Source organism: Arachis duranensis, chromosome 4, assembly GCF_000817695.3.
Source record: "Arachis duranensis cultivar V14167 chromosome 4, aradu.V14167.gnm2.J7QH, whole genome shotgun sequence".
Classification (NCBI taxonomy): Eukaryota; Viridiplantae; Streptophyta; class Magnoliopsida; order Fabales; family Fabaceae; genus Arachis; species Arachis duranensis.
This window is the reverse complement of record NC_029775.3, coordinates 55,619,511-55,635,424: the sequence shown is the minus strand read 5'-3', so window position 1 is coordinate 55,635,424 and position 15,914 is coordinate 55,619,511. Positions and strand designations below refer to the sequence as shown.

General features: G+C 36.6%; 1 protein-coding gene across 1 annotated transcript in view; it reads left to right on the top strand.

Annotated features, from left to right (window-relative positions):
- Positions 1-624: 624 nt before the first annotated feature.
- LOC107484389 (chromatin modification-related protein EAF1 B-like) overlaps positions 625-15,914 on the top strand; it is a gene marked incomplete in the record, with an annotated part of 15,886 nt that continues 596 nt past the window's right edge. Inside the window, 23 exon segments of the mRNA XM_016104981.3 lie at positions 625-972; positions 3,180-3,363; positions 3,447-3,501; positions 3,583-3,680; positions 3,817-5,206; positions 5,303-5,422; positions 5,578-5,835; positions 6,613-6,804; positions 7,111-7,191; positions 7,353-7,410; positions 7,511-8,019; positions 8,156-8,209; positions 9,038-9,095; positions 9,191-9,387; positions 9,502-9,536; positions 9,571-9,664; positions 10,051-10,188; positions 10,319-10,435; positions 11,649-11,749; positions 11,910-12,125; positions 12,216-12,594; positions 12,796-13,304; positions 13,306-14,525. Coding sequence (XP_015960467.2) covers positions 3,221-3,363; positions 3,447-3,501; positions 3,583-3,680; positions 3,817-5,206; positions 5,303-5,422; positions 5,578-5,835; positions 6,613-6,804; positions 7,111-7,191; positions 7,353-7,410; positions 7,511-8,019; positions 8,156-8,209; positions 9,038-9,095; positions 9,191-9,387; positions 9,502-9,536; positions 9,571-9,664; positions 10,051-10,188; positions 10,319-10,435; positions 11,649-11,749; positions 11,910-12,125; positions 12,216-12,594; positions 12,796-13,304; positions 13,306-14,443 — 5,940 coding nt within the window.

Genomic DNA, 15,914 nt, shown 5'->3' with positions numbered 1-15,914 from the left:
ATAATAGTTACTACAATATAAAAATAAAATTAAAAAGACACTAATTATAAATATAATAATAAAATTTTATATAATTATTTATTTATAATCGGATCAACCGATTTAATTTTTAATTCACTAGTTAAATCAATAATCTAATGACTTAGGAGTTTTAATCAATTTAATTATCGATTTGATTATGATAATTATGTATATATCTATTAATATTTGAATTTTATAAAATTTGATAAGCATAATGATATTTTTTACTATAATCTATAAATTATGGTCTTAAATCAAATCAACATACAAAATTAGGGGACCAAATACCAATTTAAAACAATAAACTCAGTTTATATACATAAAAAATATTAATATATTGATATGGTTGCAAAAAATGTGATCTATTTCTTAATATTTACACATCATATAAGCATTAATATTTGATTGAATGATAACATTATCAGAATTTTGCATATTATGCATAGCAATTTAATAGGAACAATTCCATTTTGATTCAATCAAAATCATAATCATAATCATAATCATATACTAATTTGCAGGAAGAAAATAAAAGAAAAATATATTTGTATTTATTTATTAATGAATAAAAAGCCCAAAATGAACGTCCATTTTTCGTGAGTCGTCTTCATGCCCCAAAGCCCACGCCACTCTCTAGCGGAGGTCGCATAGTTCCCTCTTTCTCTCACTTCGAAACACAAAACAACAAATAACAATAAAACCACCCCTCTTCTTCAAGTTCTGGAGAGAGAAACTGGAACCCCAATTGCTCCACCCACGATTCCAATTAACCCTTTTCATGGCTGGCATTTGTGCCCAAACTTTAGTTTTTTTGGCAAATTTGGTATCACTCTGGTGAAACGAAGGAACAATCCCCTTTTTCCAAAACCCTAGGAGAGAGGAATTTCGAGTTGGGACGGCCTCGAATTGTGCCCTAGCTTCAAATTTCGGCGACCGTTTTCGCGCGCTCAGGTGTTATTCTACCCTTAATTGTTGTTCTATTGCCATTCCTTACTGTCCTAGAAACCCTAGAATTTGTTGAATTGGGGAATTTCGTGCAAATGAGTGCGGTTAGGGTTTTAATTTGTTGGGGGCGAATGTTGCAGTGTTTCTTCTCGTTGCGACTGTATTATGCATTGTGTTGGAATGGGGCTCGGGTTCGCGCCTGGAGTTTGTGTCCGTTTATGGGATGATGCATTCACGTGTCGTTAAATGTGGGGAAGATTTTTGCCCTATTTGGGAAAAAAATTAGGATGCAGATATTTTAGTAGGGAGCTAGTAATTTGAAGCATATATAAATATTTGATTATGACAATTTGAGTATATAAGGGAATCATTGGCGGCAACCTTTTCATGCATGCAACATTTGGTCACTATATGTGTTAATGAGTTTAGTGACTAGTACTTAACGTGATACCTACCATAGTTTTTTTTTCCCTCCTCTTTTATTTTTTCTATAGTTTTGTTGGCCTCTTTCAGAATTTTGTTTGTGGTTGTGCTGCTAGTGTGCTACTTCATTCTGGTCTTGCATTTCCTTTTCCTGTAAAAATAATTTTTGCTGGAGCTTCCTTTTTTCTTTATACTTGCATATTATTTTGACATTTCTTGACTTTCTTGTAGTATGTAGTACTGTATAGAGGCAGTGTTATAAAAAAACAACTATAGGGGTGCTACACCACTGCGCTACGAAGAATTATTATAAATGGATACACCGCTGTAGTATAATGTGTATTACACATTTATTCTTCTCTCGTTCCTTTGTTCTTCCTTTTTTTGTTTCTTTCTATATAATAGATAATTAGATATCGTTCTTCTATATATCAACTTCTGGCTTCTGCTCCTTTTTATTTTTGCTTTTGTATTTGTAGGATGCCGCGGGGCAGTTGCCATGCCTTCCACCATCCGCCATATTTCCATGGTGGAATTTTGGCTCATTGCTAAGAGCCTCTATCTGCTATTAATTACAAGTACTGTAGGTTATGCTTATTGCTTACTTAATGAATAATGGATATGGATATAATTAGGCGACTTGCGGATAATTTAGTCATCATCTTTTAATTTCTTTTCGTTCCTGCATTTTACCATCGGTTATCATATATCAAAAGTTGTTTGAGCTTTCACCAAATGGTGAAGCATGCTTTAGTGTTTATTTATTTTTGAGAGATCTGTGTAGAGGACCTAGTATTTTCATTTGCAAGCTTGGTTGACTTTTCTTTTTTTCTTAAAGATGTCATATCATTTAGTAAATGTTCTCTCAATTGATGCCGTAACATTCTTCCGCCCTTCTTAATGATATTCATCTTTAGTTAAAAAGATTGCATAATTGATGCCTAATGTACAATTATTGAAGCATTCCCACTGAAGTACTGAAATTTTGGTGCATTATATATATGCACCAAATGCTCATCATTTTCTTCTTGTTTTCATTATTATAATTAAATAATTAAATTACAGTATTACTTTTTGAGAATGATTTTCAGCTACTAACAGATAGAACCATTTTACAGTTAATTTTGTAGAAATAAAGTGAACTGCCATGTAATCTCAATTTTACTCTTACTTCTTTGATAATTAAAATGAGGAAACTGCAAATTCTGGTTAGGGGCTGTTTATTCCTGAATGCTTAGAAATATTAACATTCTGGAATTATTTTGTTTGCTGATATCCTGATACATAATTACACCTCCATTTGCTAGGTGGTCCTTCACATAGTTACCTGAATTCACCAGGTAGGTACATACTGTGTACCATTTCATGTGTACCGCGTTCCGATTCATCTGCATACTGGAACGTCAGATATATAATTTCCACGTAAAATATTTTATATATGGCGTACCGCATACCCGTTCCTGTACCTGAACGTATTGCGTTCCATGTAACTATGGTCCTTCATGCATGATAGTATATCAGCCAGATGTGGTGAATTAAGTTGTCCTAAACCTTGCTGACTTGCTAGTCACCTAGTTGAAACTTCCTACTAAGGGAAACATTTGAAGTTAATTTATTTATTTATTTTTAAGTTGTTTCTAGGCGTCTCATGCATTTCTTGTCAAATAGTGGTAAAACAGCGGTAACTTTAGTTTCTGTTTGGTTGCCAAGAACTTTTGCATCCTTGGAGTTGCCCTTTGTAATTGGATTAGGCAACTATTTACCATCTTTCTTTACACTTTTTCATTTAGTTTTAGATGGGAAGTGATGCCCTTGGATTTTAAGGGTGGGAATGCGTGGATGTAACTCAGGTTCTGCTCTCCTTGTAAATGCTGAGGTTGATTCCATGGGAGGAGTTGTTGATGGTGGAGTTGGTATAGGTCTGAAAACCTCTCCGCGCCGAGCAGCTATTGAGAAGGCTCAAGCAGAGCTTAGGTGAGAATGTTTCTACCCACCATTTTTTTTTGTCTATCAGTCTAGTCCTATGCTCAAGAATAACTCTTGCATGTTTATAACAGACAGGAGTATGACGTTCGTGAAGAAAGGAGAAGGGAATTAGAATTTCTTGAGAAAGTATGAAAGTTTTAATAATTTCCATGATATATTCATGAACACTTTATTGTAAATGTTCATAACCTGCATCTGTAAGTGCAGGGTGGGAATCCGCTGGACTTTAAGTTTGGAAATGCTGCTTCAGTTAGTGTACAGTCTACATCATTCACTGATCAGCACCATGAGCAGTTGGTGACCAGGTTTTTTACTGTACTTCATTGTTTTAATTTTTTATATTTCATTAACTGTATATGCTACTTGTTTATGAATGTCTCGTGTATTAATTTGCTAAATGCTACTTGTCTTCTTTCTCATATCTTGGCAAATATGATACAGTGAAGCTAAAGGTAGTTTTGCATTGACTGCTTCTCCTCACGGTGACTCTGTTGATAGTAGTGCTCGACCAGGGGCTCCTTCTCTTAGTGAACCAAATACTGCTGATAACCTCTTACTTTTTGATGGTGTAAATGAGTTGGCCGAAGGTGAAAAGCGGTCTCTACATTCCAGTAAAAGGAATAATATTGCACCATCAGAACAGTCTTCTCAAATTGGTGGGACTCAAATTGCTAAGGAGACGGAAGATTCTGCTATTTTCCGCCCATATGCTCGAAGGAACAGGTCCAGACCAAATCATGGTCGGGGTGCTTCAAGGGATGGGAAAGGGTTACTATCGGATGCAAACAAACAAAAGGAGCACATTGTGCCTTCTGTTTCTAAGACAAAGCCTGCTAGTTCAAATGGTGAGATAACAAACAATCAAACAACTAATCATCCGGTGGATAATGAATTGCCTGGTGTCCGGGCTCATCAAACTATTGGTAGTGCTAGTGTTCCTGAAGACAAATTGGACATTACCTCATATAGAAGAAACTTAAAGGATCAATCTATTCTACCTTCTCAGGATGATGCTTCACAAAAACCTATTATTGTGCCTCCTGGGGAAGCAAATGTGGTTGGAGAGAAGGACCCACCAGCAGCTTCAGCTGATCTTGATCCTCCACCTTCTGTATCTACTACACCACCAGGACATGAGTGTTGTTCTGGTCAGCCAAATGGATTTGGTAACTTGAAAGTGGACAAGAAAGGTGCACCAAAAGAAGGCCAAAATGCCAATGATGCACTAGGCATGAAGTATTTCGATTCAGAGTCCTACACACAAACTAGTTTAGCTAGAGATGTAAATAATGATAGTGATTGGTGTACCAATACAAAGAATGTTGAAGCAAATGGAAGTACCATTTATCATCCATCAGAGTTTGAGATGAAACTGTATTCAACCGGTTGTGAAGTTTTGAATGAAAGGAATATGACTAATGCTGGCGAAAGTGGTTCTACTGTTGCTGATGAACATGTTGATGGTTTTCAAAATAATTCTGGTCAAATGGTCAAAAGTGACAATGAGATCCTTATTAATAACTCTTGCATGCAAAACATGGTGAATGATTCTTCCAATATGGAGGGAGTGCATGACAATGATTCTACAGTATCAAAATCTGGTAAAGAGGAAAGTGGTGTCTTGGTGGATCATTCCTGTTATGTCAAGGAAAGCAGATCTGACAGGCATCAAGTTATTATGGATAGGTCAATTTCAGAGACTCCTCAAACTGCTTCAGCTGAAACAGTCACTGCTGCTCAGCCTGGTTATCAACCTTGTTCTACATACCAGTTGAAGCTAACAGACAAGGCTCGTGAAGATTCTATTTTAGAAGAAGCACAAACTATAGAGGTATGCATTTTGTCCTGTTTTCTAGTGACTAGGGCAAAATTAAGTTGTTGGTGCTTGTTTGGTGAACTATAAGCTTTGATGTGATATGCTAATCAGGTTAAGCGGAGGAGGATTGCTGAGTTATCAATTCACACGTTGCCCACACAGAACTACCAAAAGTCTCATTGGGGTTTTCTCCTTGAGGAAATGGCATGGTTGGCAAATGATTTTGCCCAGGTATTATTTGCTGGACGTACAATTAATTGCTTGTTCTCCTTAACCTGTTGTTGGTTCCTTTTTGTTTTCAGAACTATAACAATATTAACCTTCATAGGAAATAATGGTACTTGATTTTCTTTGCTCTTTCTTTTCCTGCTAAAATTTATTTGTAGGAGCGTCTTTGGAAGATGACTGCTGCTGCTCAATTGTGTCATCGAGCTTCTTTTACCTCCCGATTAAGATCTGAAAAACAAAACAAAAGTCTGGGAATGAAAATCTTGTCTCACAACATAGCAAAAGCTGTCATGCAGTTTTGGCATTCAGTTGAGTGTGATGCCGACGATAACCTAATTGGTGGTTTGGTTGAGTCTGGGACTGTTGATTCAAGTGAAGCATCTAGGGACAATAGAAGAAATTCTGATACAGTTCTGGTTATTGCCATGACTCTTGCTCTATAAATGAAAAAGAAATAATTCTGCACTTTGTCACTTTCAATATACAATTTGTTTGATTAGTTGCTATTTAACACGATGTCCATTCAGGAGTCAATTGATGCTAGCTACACGTATATTGCTTTTGCACTAGGACTTTCTGATCATGTTAACTTGGAAAGATTACTTGGTGTGCATGTTTTTGGTTTTAGTCTGAACTCTTCTACTGAGTGGAACTAATGTATAAAAATGAGTGGACATTATTATGCTCAATGCAATTAAGTATTCATATTATTTACACCTTAGGGCTGGGAAAGTAAATTTCACAATGCAACCCTCTCTTTATTTAGATTTTAGAGATTGGAGATGACATCTGAATCTCACATAGAAATTTGGTTTCAAGTGGTTCATTATCCATACATGATTTTTCTTTTTCTTTATATATATATATATATATATATATGTATATATATTGTTTTTATTTATTTATTTTAAATTACATGTTTTTGCCTTTTTCTGTTTGGGCATTGTTGGCATCCTATGATGATAAATACTAAAGTGATTTGGGAGCCTGTTTTTCAACTTGTAAGATGCATTAGATGCTGAGAACCTTTGCATGATTTGGTTTTTTTTATGTTGGGTCATCATGATTTGGTTGTTTTACGTTATATGATATGATACTTTAACATCCTTTGCCTCGTTAGGTTAACTTTGTAGTATTGTTTTATATTATGAGCTATTTGTTTATATTGCTTGAATTTTATTTGCTTTTGACAGGAGGCAAGCAAATACATGGAAGGACAACATCATGTAAAGAAAGCTGCACTTAAAGTTCGTGCATATGCATTGAATTTTCTAAAGGATAATAGATCTCATGGAAGATCCTCTCAAGCTGAAGCACCCACAACACCTGAGAAGATATCTGACTCTGGGACTGTGGACATGTCATGGGAGGATAATCTTTCAGAAGTATGGGCACACTTAACCTATACTTATTTGATTAGCTATTTAATTTTGGGTTTAATTTTGAATGTCGGTTACTGGCCCCCCTCTTTCTCTCTCTATTTAGCAACATGTTAGTTAAATTTATTCCTTTTTTTATTTACTTTTTAAAATTATTATTTAATGAAGTCCAGTGATTGTGGCTGTTTGAATAAGATTCATGCACTTTACTTTTTCTAATTGACTTCACTAGAGTAAGAAAACTGTTGAGATATATTTCCTGGATATTCTAAACAGATGACACTTCTCACTTGCTGTGTTTGTAATTTCCAGGAAAGTCTTTTCTACACGGTTCCTCCATCTGCCATGGAATCATATAGAAAATCTGTTGAATCTCACTTTCTACAATGCGAGGTACATTTATGTTCATATATACTTTCTTACCATCTCAAGGCTCATGGATGGTTTGCTATTTCAGGAAGAGCATTCAAGTCATTAGTTTATGATATTGGTTGACAGCTTGATTCTCTTATATTATTCTGATATATGGGTACTAATAAAATGAAACTTTTCAGAAAACTGGTAGTAGCATTCAGGAGGAGGTTGAAACATCTATGTATGACACCCCAGCAGGTACTACTGAGAATATTCAGATTATTTGATTTACAGGTGCATTGGTACATTTTTCTGAAATGCATGACACTTTAAATTTTTTTTTTAAATTTAAATGTAGATTTTGGATCTGAAGAGATTGCATATGATGAGGATGAAGCAGAAACCAGTACTTACTATTTGGCTGCTGCTTATGATGGTAGCAGACCACCGAAATCTTTACAGAAACGGCATAAAAACAGGATAAAGTCTTACACTAATAGGTCCAGTGAAGTTGGAGCTGATTTGCCTTATGCACGCTATACAACTGGAACTCAGCCATCCACGCTGTTCGGAAAAAGGCCTGGTAGTTTACATGTTGGCCCAATACCAATAAAACGCATGCGTACAGCTTCTAGGCAGAGAGTTGTGAGTCCTTTCTCGGGGGTCAGCGGGACAGCACAGGCTCAAGCTAAGACAGATGCTTCGAGTGGAGATACCAGTTCCTTTCAGGATGAACAGAGTACTTTACATGGATCACAAATCCAGAAAAGTGTGGAGGTGGAGTCAGCTGGAGAATTTGAGAAGCCATTGCCTTTTGATTGTGCAGAAACATCTGTTAAAACAAAGAAGAAAAAGCTAAAAAATTCGGTAATAAAAACCTTTATTTTTGTTTAATTAATTCAAAGTCTGTATAGTACTTCATGCTGGATGACATGAGCAGCTTGTTTCACTTTATTTTTTAAAGCTATACTTAAGCTGTATTTGCTTAATAATTATTTCTCAGGGTTCTACATATGATCCGGCATGGCAATTGGATTCTGTTGCTCTAAATGAACAGGTAATTCTATTTTAATTTGATTCCATTCCAATTGTTCTACATGCTGAAAATAATCTTTTTGCGTCAATTTAATATGAGAGCAAATCAAAGCAGGAAAACTAAAATAGAACTTAAAACATAGTTATCATTATCAATATGGAATACTATTGATCCTCCATTATTGGTAAATGTTATATTTCACAGGCTTTTACTTTTCTTAAAATGGTGATATTCATGCATGCACCAAAGCATACGCAACAAATATTAATAGGATAACTATCTAATGGATGCTAATATTGGGTGAAAAAGATGAAAGCTTCCTCATTCTAAAATCTAGTATGGGAGAGGGGAGAGTAATTGTACAAATTTGTAATATAGATTATTACAGAAGTGTAATTGGGCAGAGTAATCTAGTATGCTCCCAGTTATTCAAATTTTGGTCATAATCAATGATGCAAATTTTCTAATATGTTTTACTTTGTTTATTCTAAATGGTAACATAATGTCTCTGATTCTATCGGGAAACGTTGTTCTGCACCTATAATTCATAGCTTTTGATATGCTGGTTTCCTTTTAGAAAGGGGATGTATCGCTGCTGAAATGGTGTAATGAAAAGGGGGTAGGAGAGGTTGAGTAGGGAGCTGATCGTGGGAAGGTTACATTGTTTTTTATTTAGTAAAGTTCGTATCAAATATTAAGCTTTTCTCAAAATACCTTCGTTTCAATTTCTGTATATTACCATAAAGAGATAAAATCAAAGTTAATTTTCCAATAAAATAGTGAAAAAATTGTGGATTGATAGAATCACTAGTTACTAATAGAATAACCCTTTTTTGCTCTACACTGCAGAGGGATCATTCAAAGAAGAGATTGGATAGCCATCACTTTGAATCCAATGGTAGTAGTGGTAAAACAGCTTGTTATCTGATTATATTTTAATGTATTGCTTACACGTGTATTTTATGTTTTCATGCTTTGCATATTCAACTTCATGTTCTGAAGGTTTATATGGGCAACATAATGTGAAGAAGCCAAAGACGATGAAGCAATCGCTTGATAACAATTTTGACAATATTGCCCCAGTGACTAATTCTATTCCTTCCCCAGCTGCTTCACAAATGAGCAACATGTCCAACCCAAGTAAATTTATTAGGATAATTAGCGGACGTGACAGGGGCAGGAAATCCAAAGCACTGAAGGTAACTTTCGTCTGAATTTTGGTCTTGTGGTAAAGAATTTGTTCTATTATCTTACTTAGCTTATTATTATTATTATTGTTGTTGTTGTTGTTGATGTTGTTGTTGTTGCTATAGGTCTCTGCTGGACAGCCTGGTTCTGGAACCCCATGCACGATAACATGAATGAAAGGCTTATCTCTATTCTGCTCTATTTCAGGCACTTGTTGTCTTGGTGCATGATATGGGTCCAAATTGGGAGCTTGTAAGTGATGCTATCAACAGTGCTCTTCAATTCAAGGTAATGATTTATAAATATGCTTTTATTCATTTATTATAATATGACCACTTGAATTATGCGTGCAATACTGCCAAAAATTATGTTGGAAAAAATTTTGTTGGCTCCACCTGGCATCTGCAGCATTATCGGAAAACTATATGTTTAGTAATTAAGAGTGGAAATTTTTACAATAGTAGTGGTGATATTTTCCTCTTGGTTCAAAGGAAGAAAACTAGTATGTATTCTGTATTTTATCCATGAAAGAAATACCCTATGAACTTCTTCGCCATATTTGTCATGAATCCGAGAATTTTCCCCGTTCTCTTTTTTGTATTAATTTACTTGGCGAATTATTTATGTCTTATTTGAATTGTCACTTACGAAATTAAATTTTGCAAAAATTCCAGTGTATCTTTCGGAAGCCAAAAGAATGCAAGGAGCGCCACAAGATTTTAATGGACAGAACTGCTGGCGATGGTGCTGATAGTGCTGAAGACTCGGGATCTTCTCAGTCTTATCCATCTACACTCCCAGGAATTCCAAAGGCACTATTCCTCGTATTATTTCTTGTTTTTTTATTTTGATTTTTTTTTTAATTTTTCCTCGTGTTTCTGAATCATCCCTGTCAATTTAATCATAGCGTTGACTGTGTGGATTCGCTTCAATGCTTAGCAGGGTAGTGCCAGGCAGTTGTTCCAACGTTTGCGAGAGCCAATGGAGGAGGATACCCTGAAATCTCATTTTGATAAAATCATAAAGATTGGGCAGAGGAATGATTACCGTAGGAATCAGGTTTGAATCAAAAGAATTTTATTAGACAGTCTAAGTTGCAAATGAAATTCAAAAAATGGTAGTTAATTTTTGCAAATACTTTTAAGTTATTAAGGGCTTGCGTGGATAATTAAAGTCACATTTTTAGCTCTTTTGGATATAAAGGGTAGCTCAGTACACAAGCATCCCCCGTTAACAATTTGGGACATCCAATGCTATTTTTGGTTTCTTTAGGGATGTTAAGATATTTAATGTCCCAAGAACCATTTCTAAAAGTACCACTAAAGTATAGACACATCAACCTATTTGTAAGCTATGTTCTGGAACTTCCCTGCAATAAAAGTTAAATAAGCTAATTACTTAAACGTGCCCAAACTTTGGTGATGAGTGGTTCATTACTTCATTCTTGTAAGCAGTTGCTTTTGGTATAAGTTTTCCATTTTATCGTGGTTAATGAAAATCCAGTTAATTCAGTTACTTGTAGTGATGCTAGGAGTGGTATTATTACCACTAGAATCATAATCAGCCTTATAATAATATTCTAAAGGAACTAACTCGTTTGTTGCTCCAATCTTATACATCTCTTGTTCCTTTTTCAATGTTAACATCTTTTAATTTGTTTGTCTTTCATGTTTGATTCTTCGTAATTTTGCAACCTTGTTTTTAACTATAAACTAACCATTTTTTACTGTAAAGATTTAAGCGTTCACAATTCTAACCATGAAAAATATAACCTAATTCAATACCCATCAAAGATTAGGTTTGTTTACATCTTTCATAGGTAAAATTCCTAACATTCAAACCTTTAGCAGTTTATTCTTTATCTATTTGTTTATTTTTTCTTTGTTACCTTCTGAATTTCACCTCTGCTGTATCTCCTGGTTTAACTCCTGAATGTTTCCATACTTGTAGTTGGTTAATAATATGTCGGGAATTGTGTTTAGTCATTATTTTGTGGTATATCTTCATACTGCTTTTTGAGTGTGGATTTGCTGCCTACCGAACAGTACCACTTGTAAAGCTATTATTTTGTGACACACCCATGATTTCCCAAGGTGGTTATTGATGTGGGAAATGCACTAATAAATTATGCTTCGTCTGTTTATTTCTTAACAACATTGTGGATTATAATTATAGGAAGATGGTAGCAATTTAAAAGTAACTAAGTTGTGCGTTCCCTTTTTCTTTCTCTCTCTTAGACATAACTGATCAAGTATTTTTCACTTAAATGCAGAATGATAACCAGGATATAAAACAATTAGCACCTGTCCATAATTCACATATGATTGCTCTTTCTCAAGTCTGCCCAAACAACTTGAATGGAGGTGTTTTAACGTAAGTTCTGTTAGTTTTTAGTTTTGTATTTTTTAGTAGTGTATATGTTTCATAACTAAGCCATTTTGTCTTTGGTGGTATCAAAGGATTACGTTGTAATGTTTTCATTTCAAATTTTTATTTCGGTTTCCCAAGAATTTTTAATTTTTTTTGGTTGAAGGCCGCTTGATCTGTGTGATTCAAATGCAACAAGCCCAGAGCTCCTATCCATTGGGTATCAAGGTTCTCATGCTGGCGGCTTACCATTATCAAATCATGGTTCTGTACCATCAGCCCTTGCAACTTCTGGGTTGAACTCTCCTATTACACCGTCTTCTGGTATGGGTCTTGGAAATAACTTGTCTTCACTATCTGGTCCGTTGACTGCCTCTGTCAGGTATGCACATTATATTGCCCAACTCTTGCTGTCGAATTATATATGCATATCATATTAAGTTATTCAACAGCTTAGGGCTTAATTTTTCAGGGATAGCAGATATGGAGTTCCAAGAACCTCACCTTTATCAGCAGAAGAACAGCAGAGAATACAATATAATCAGATGATGTCTGGCAGAAACATGCAGCAATCTAGCATGTCAGTTCCTGGAACTCATTCCGGAAGTGATCGTGGTGTTCGCATGTTGGCTGGTGGAAATGGTATGGGCATGATGGGTGGGGTGAACAGAAGCATTGCAATGCCAAGGCAGGGGTTTCAAGGGATGGGATCATCATCGATGCTCAGCTCTGGGGGCATGATTTCTTCCAGTATGGTGGGGTTGCCAAGCCCCGGAAATGTGAACACTGGAGTTGGTGCCGGACCAGGCAACTCAATGCTTAGACCTCGTGAGGCTCTGCATATGATGAGGGTAAGGAGTGTTGTTGTTCCATATAGGCTTTAATTGGTTCCAGTGCTGATATAACAGTTTGGAAAACATGACATTTATGTGCAACAGGCATCCTAGTTGGTTTTTGATAGCCTCTTTCAACTTAATTATCCAGTTGTATAATACAAGTTGGTCTTCTATTTTCACTTTTTCATTAGCTAATTTATTCTTCCTTCTCGTTAGCCTGGCCACAATCAAGAACATCAAAGGCAAATGATGGTTCCAGAACTACCAATGCAGGTCAGCCAAGGGAACAGTCAAGGTGTTCCAGCTTTTAGTGGGATGAGTTCTGCTTTTAATAATCAGACAAATCCACCACCTGTTCAAGCATACCCTGCTCATGCCCAGCAGCAGCATCAGTTGTCCCAGCAACAGACCCATCTCAGCAATTCTCATCCTCATCTTCAAGGTCCTAATCATGCTACGAATTCACAGCAACAAGTTTATGCATTCCGATTGGCAAAAGAAAGGCAACTACAGCAACAGCAGCGTTATCTGCAGCAGCAGCAGCAGCAGTTTGCCTCATCAAATTCACTGATTCCACATGTTCAGTCACAAACTCAGACACCCATATCATCATCACCTATGCAGAACAGTCCCCAAGCGCAACCACAAAATTCATCTCAACAAGTATCTCTTTGCCCTGTAACACCATCACCTCCTATGACTCCCATATCATCCCAGCACCAACAAGCAACGTCAGGCACAGCAGCGGCAGTATCAACAGCCTAGTAGGCAGCATCCTAGTCAGCCGCAGCATGTACAGTCTCAACAGCAAGGTAAAGTTCCGAAAGGAATTGGAAGAGGAAACATGGTGGCCCACCAGAATCGTTCTGTTGATCCTACACATCTAAATGGTCTCTCCGTACCTCCAGGAAGTCAAACTGTTGAGAAAGGGGACCAAGTCATGCAGATGATGCAAGGCCAAAACCACTATCCTGGATCTGGTTTGAATTCAAATCCACCCTCGAAGCCATTGGGTACTGCTCCTTCAAATCATTCCCAGTTGCAGCAAAAGCTACAACAATCTGGACCAGCAAACACTTCATCAAAGCAATTGCAGCCAATACTATCTACTTCTGATAGTAGCATTCAAGGGCAAGTTTCACCAACACCATCATCTCATATAACGTCACCTACACAGCCCTCTGTTATTGCTTCTAACCATCATCAACTGAAGCTACAGTCTCAGCCAGAGTCTAAGCAAATTAATCAGAATCAATCAAATGTTCAGAAAATGCTGCAACAAAACAATCAGGTGCATTCTGAATCATCAAACATATCTCAATCTGATTCCCCTAGAGTCAACCGGCAGCCTGCAAACGGTGCTTCACATTTTAATACCAACACTGCAATGTCTCAGGGTTGTATGGATTCTGCTGGTGAGCTAACAGCTGTTCCTACGGCATCTCAATGTAAAACATCCGAACCTCCATTTGATTCCGGTATTTCCAATCTAGTTACACAGGTGAACTCTTTTGGGGGCACACCTGTTGGTGGAAATTCAGCTGGAAGTGAGCCACCAAATATTAGTCAAGGGGTGGTATCAAGATCGTTATCAACCAGCTTGCCTTCTCAGCCACATAATGCTGTGGTGCAGTGGCAGCAGCAGCCATTGCCTTCTCAACAGAAGTCTTCAACACAGTCTGTCCTGTCTCAACAGCCATATCAGCCAGCAGAAATACATCAGCATCCACAGCAGCAGCAAGATAAGGAGCGACATTCTCCCAAAGATGTGGCTTTGCAACATCAACCCCAGCAGCAAGTGCAACATTTACAACCAGGGCAGAGCAGTTTGCTTATCCGTTCACCTAATTCTGAAGTGGAATGATTTCAAATGGATATAGCTGCTCCAATTGTGCTTGGTTCTTTCAGGATTGGGATCTGTATGCTCTTTTGTCAGCAGTGTACAGGTATATACATAGATTCCTCTTTACCCTGTATATAAAAATATAGTGAACATTGAATTGCAGATATGGTTTACCTAGAGTTATGTGGCTTGGTCATTGAATTGTGCTCTGGAGGTATCTGAAGAATTTATATTTCAGGATTTTGAGTTGGTGCTAATGTTATTTGAAGTTTCTTCCTTGATGGTATGTTAGTGGTTAACCAAGGAATAGAAGTGGGAGGGAGACTCGTTTTCATTCTAGTGGCCAATCTAGAACTTGCCTGGGAATCTTGGAATAATATAATATATATTTAACTATAGATTTCCCATTGTTTGTGCTGATTAATGATGTTTTAAAGACGACTAAAAACTCTCGTGTATGTTGCAATGTTAAGTATCTAAGGAAAGTGGAAAACCAAACCTTAAAGCTAGCTGTTAAGGGGAAAGAACCACTCTCTTTAAATACAACATCAAGCATCCCTTACTATCCAATTTAAGACTTTGGTTAATCCATAATATCCAAGTTCTTAACAATAAACCGCCCCTGGAGACCTGACGTCCATGGCGGGTTCGCTTTATTGATACTGACCTGGCAGTTGCCACTTCACTACCGCCCCTGGAGACCTGATGTCCATGGCGGGTTCGCTTTATTGATATTGACCTGGCAGTTGCCACTTCACTACCGGTTATCACTATTTGGTAGTTACCTTAATCTAGCCTATAGGTAGTCTTTTCCATGGCGCGGACAATCAAAGCTTTGATACAATTGCAAAGTTCCTAAGGAAAGTCAAAAACTAGACCTTAAAAGTTAGCTATTAAGAGGGAAGAACCATTCTCTTTAAATACGTTAAACATTCCATACTACCCGATGGTGGACTTTGAGCATAACATAATACCCAAGGCCCTAACTTTTTTAGGACTTGGAGAGGGTTAGAAGCTTCTATTCCTCTCTCTCCTGATAGCCTTACTTCATCAGGGGATGTAACACTAACTCTCAGTTATAACTGTTTGCAGTTCATAATCATTAAGATTAATAGAAAATAATTTTCAAGGAACAACTGACTTACATGCTAGGAGCAGTGTGTTAATCCTGTTTTCTTTTTTATTGTATGCCTGCTAGCATGGTATATTTTCTAGATATATTATGCATATAATTTCAAAGTAGAAAATTTTGGGGTTTGTTGATATCTATAGACGCGACCTTTCACTCTATATTTTCTGTAAGGTTTGTAATAATTCTCGTCAGATTTTAGGCAGAGTTTGGTGGTTACATTTATATTAAGTTGTACACTGTCATTTTCCGAAAGTTCAGTTTATTTTTGGTTTTGGTGTATTTATTTTATTTCATTTCAGTATGGCGGGGGTATAATTTTTTATTAAATGTTGAGGTAGTGGTAAAACAGGCATGAAAAAA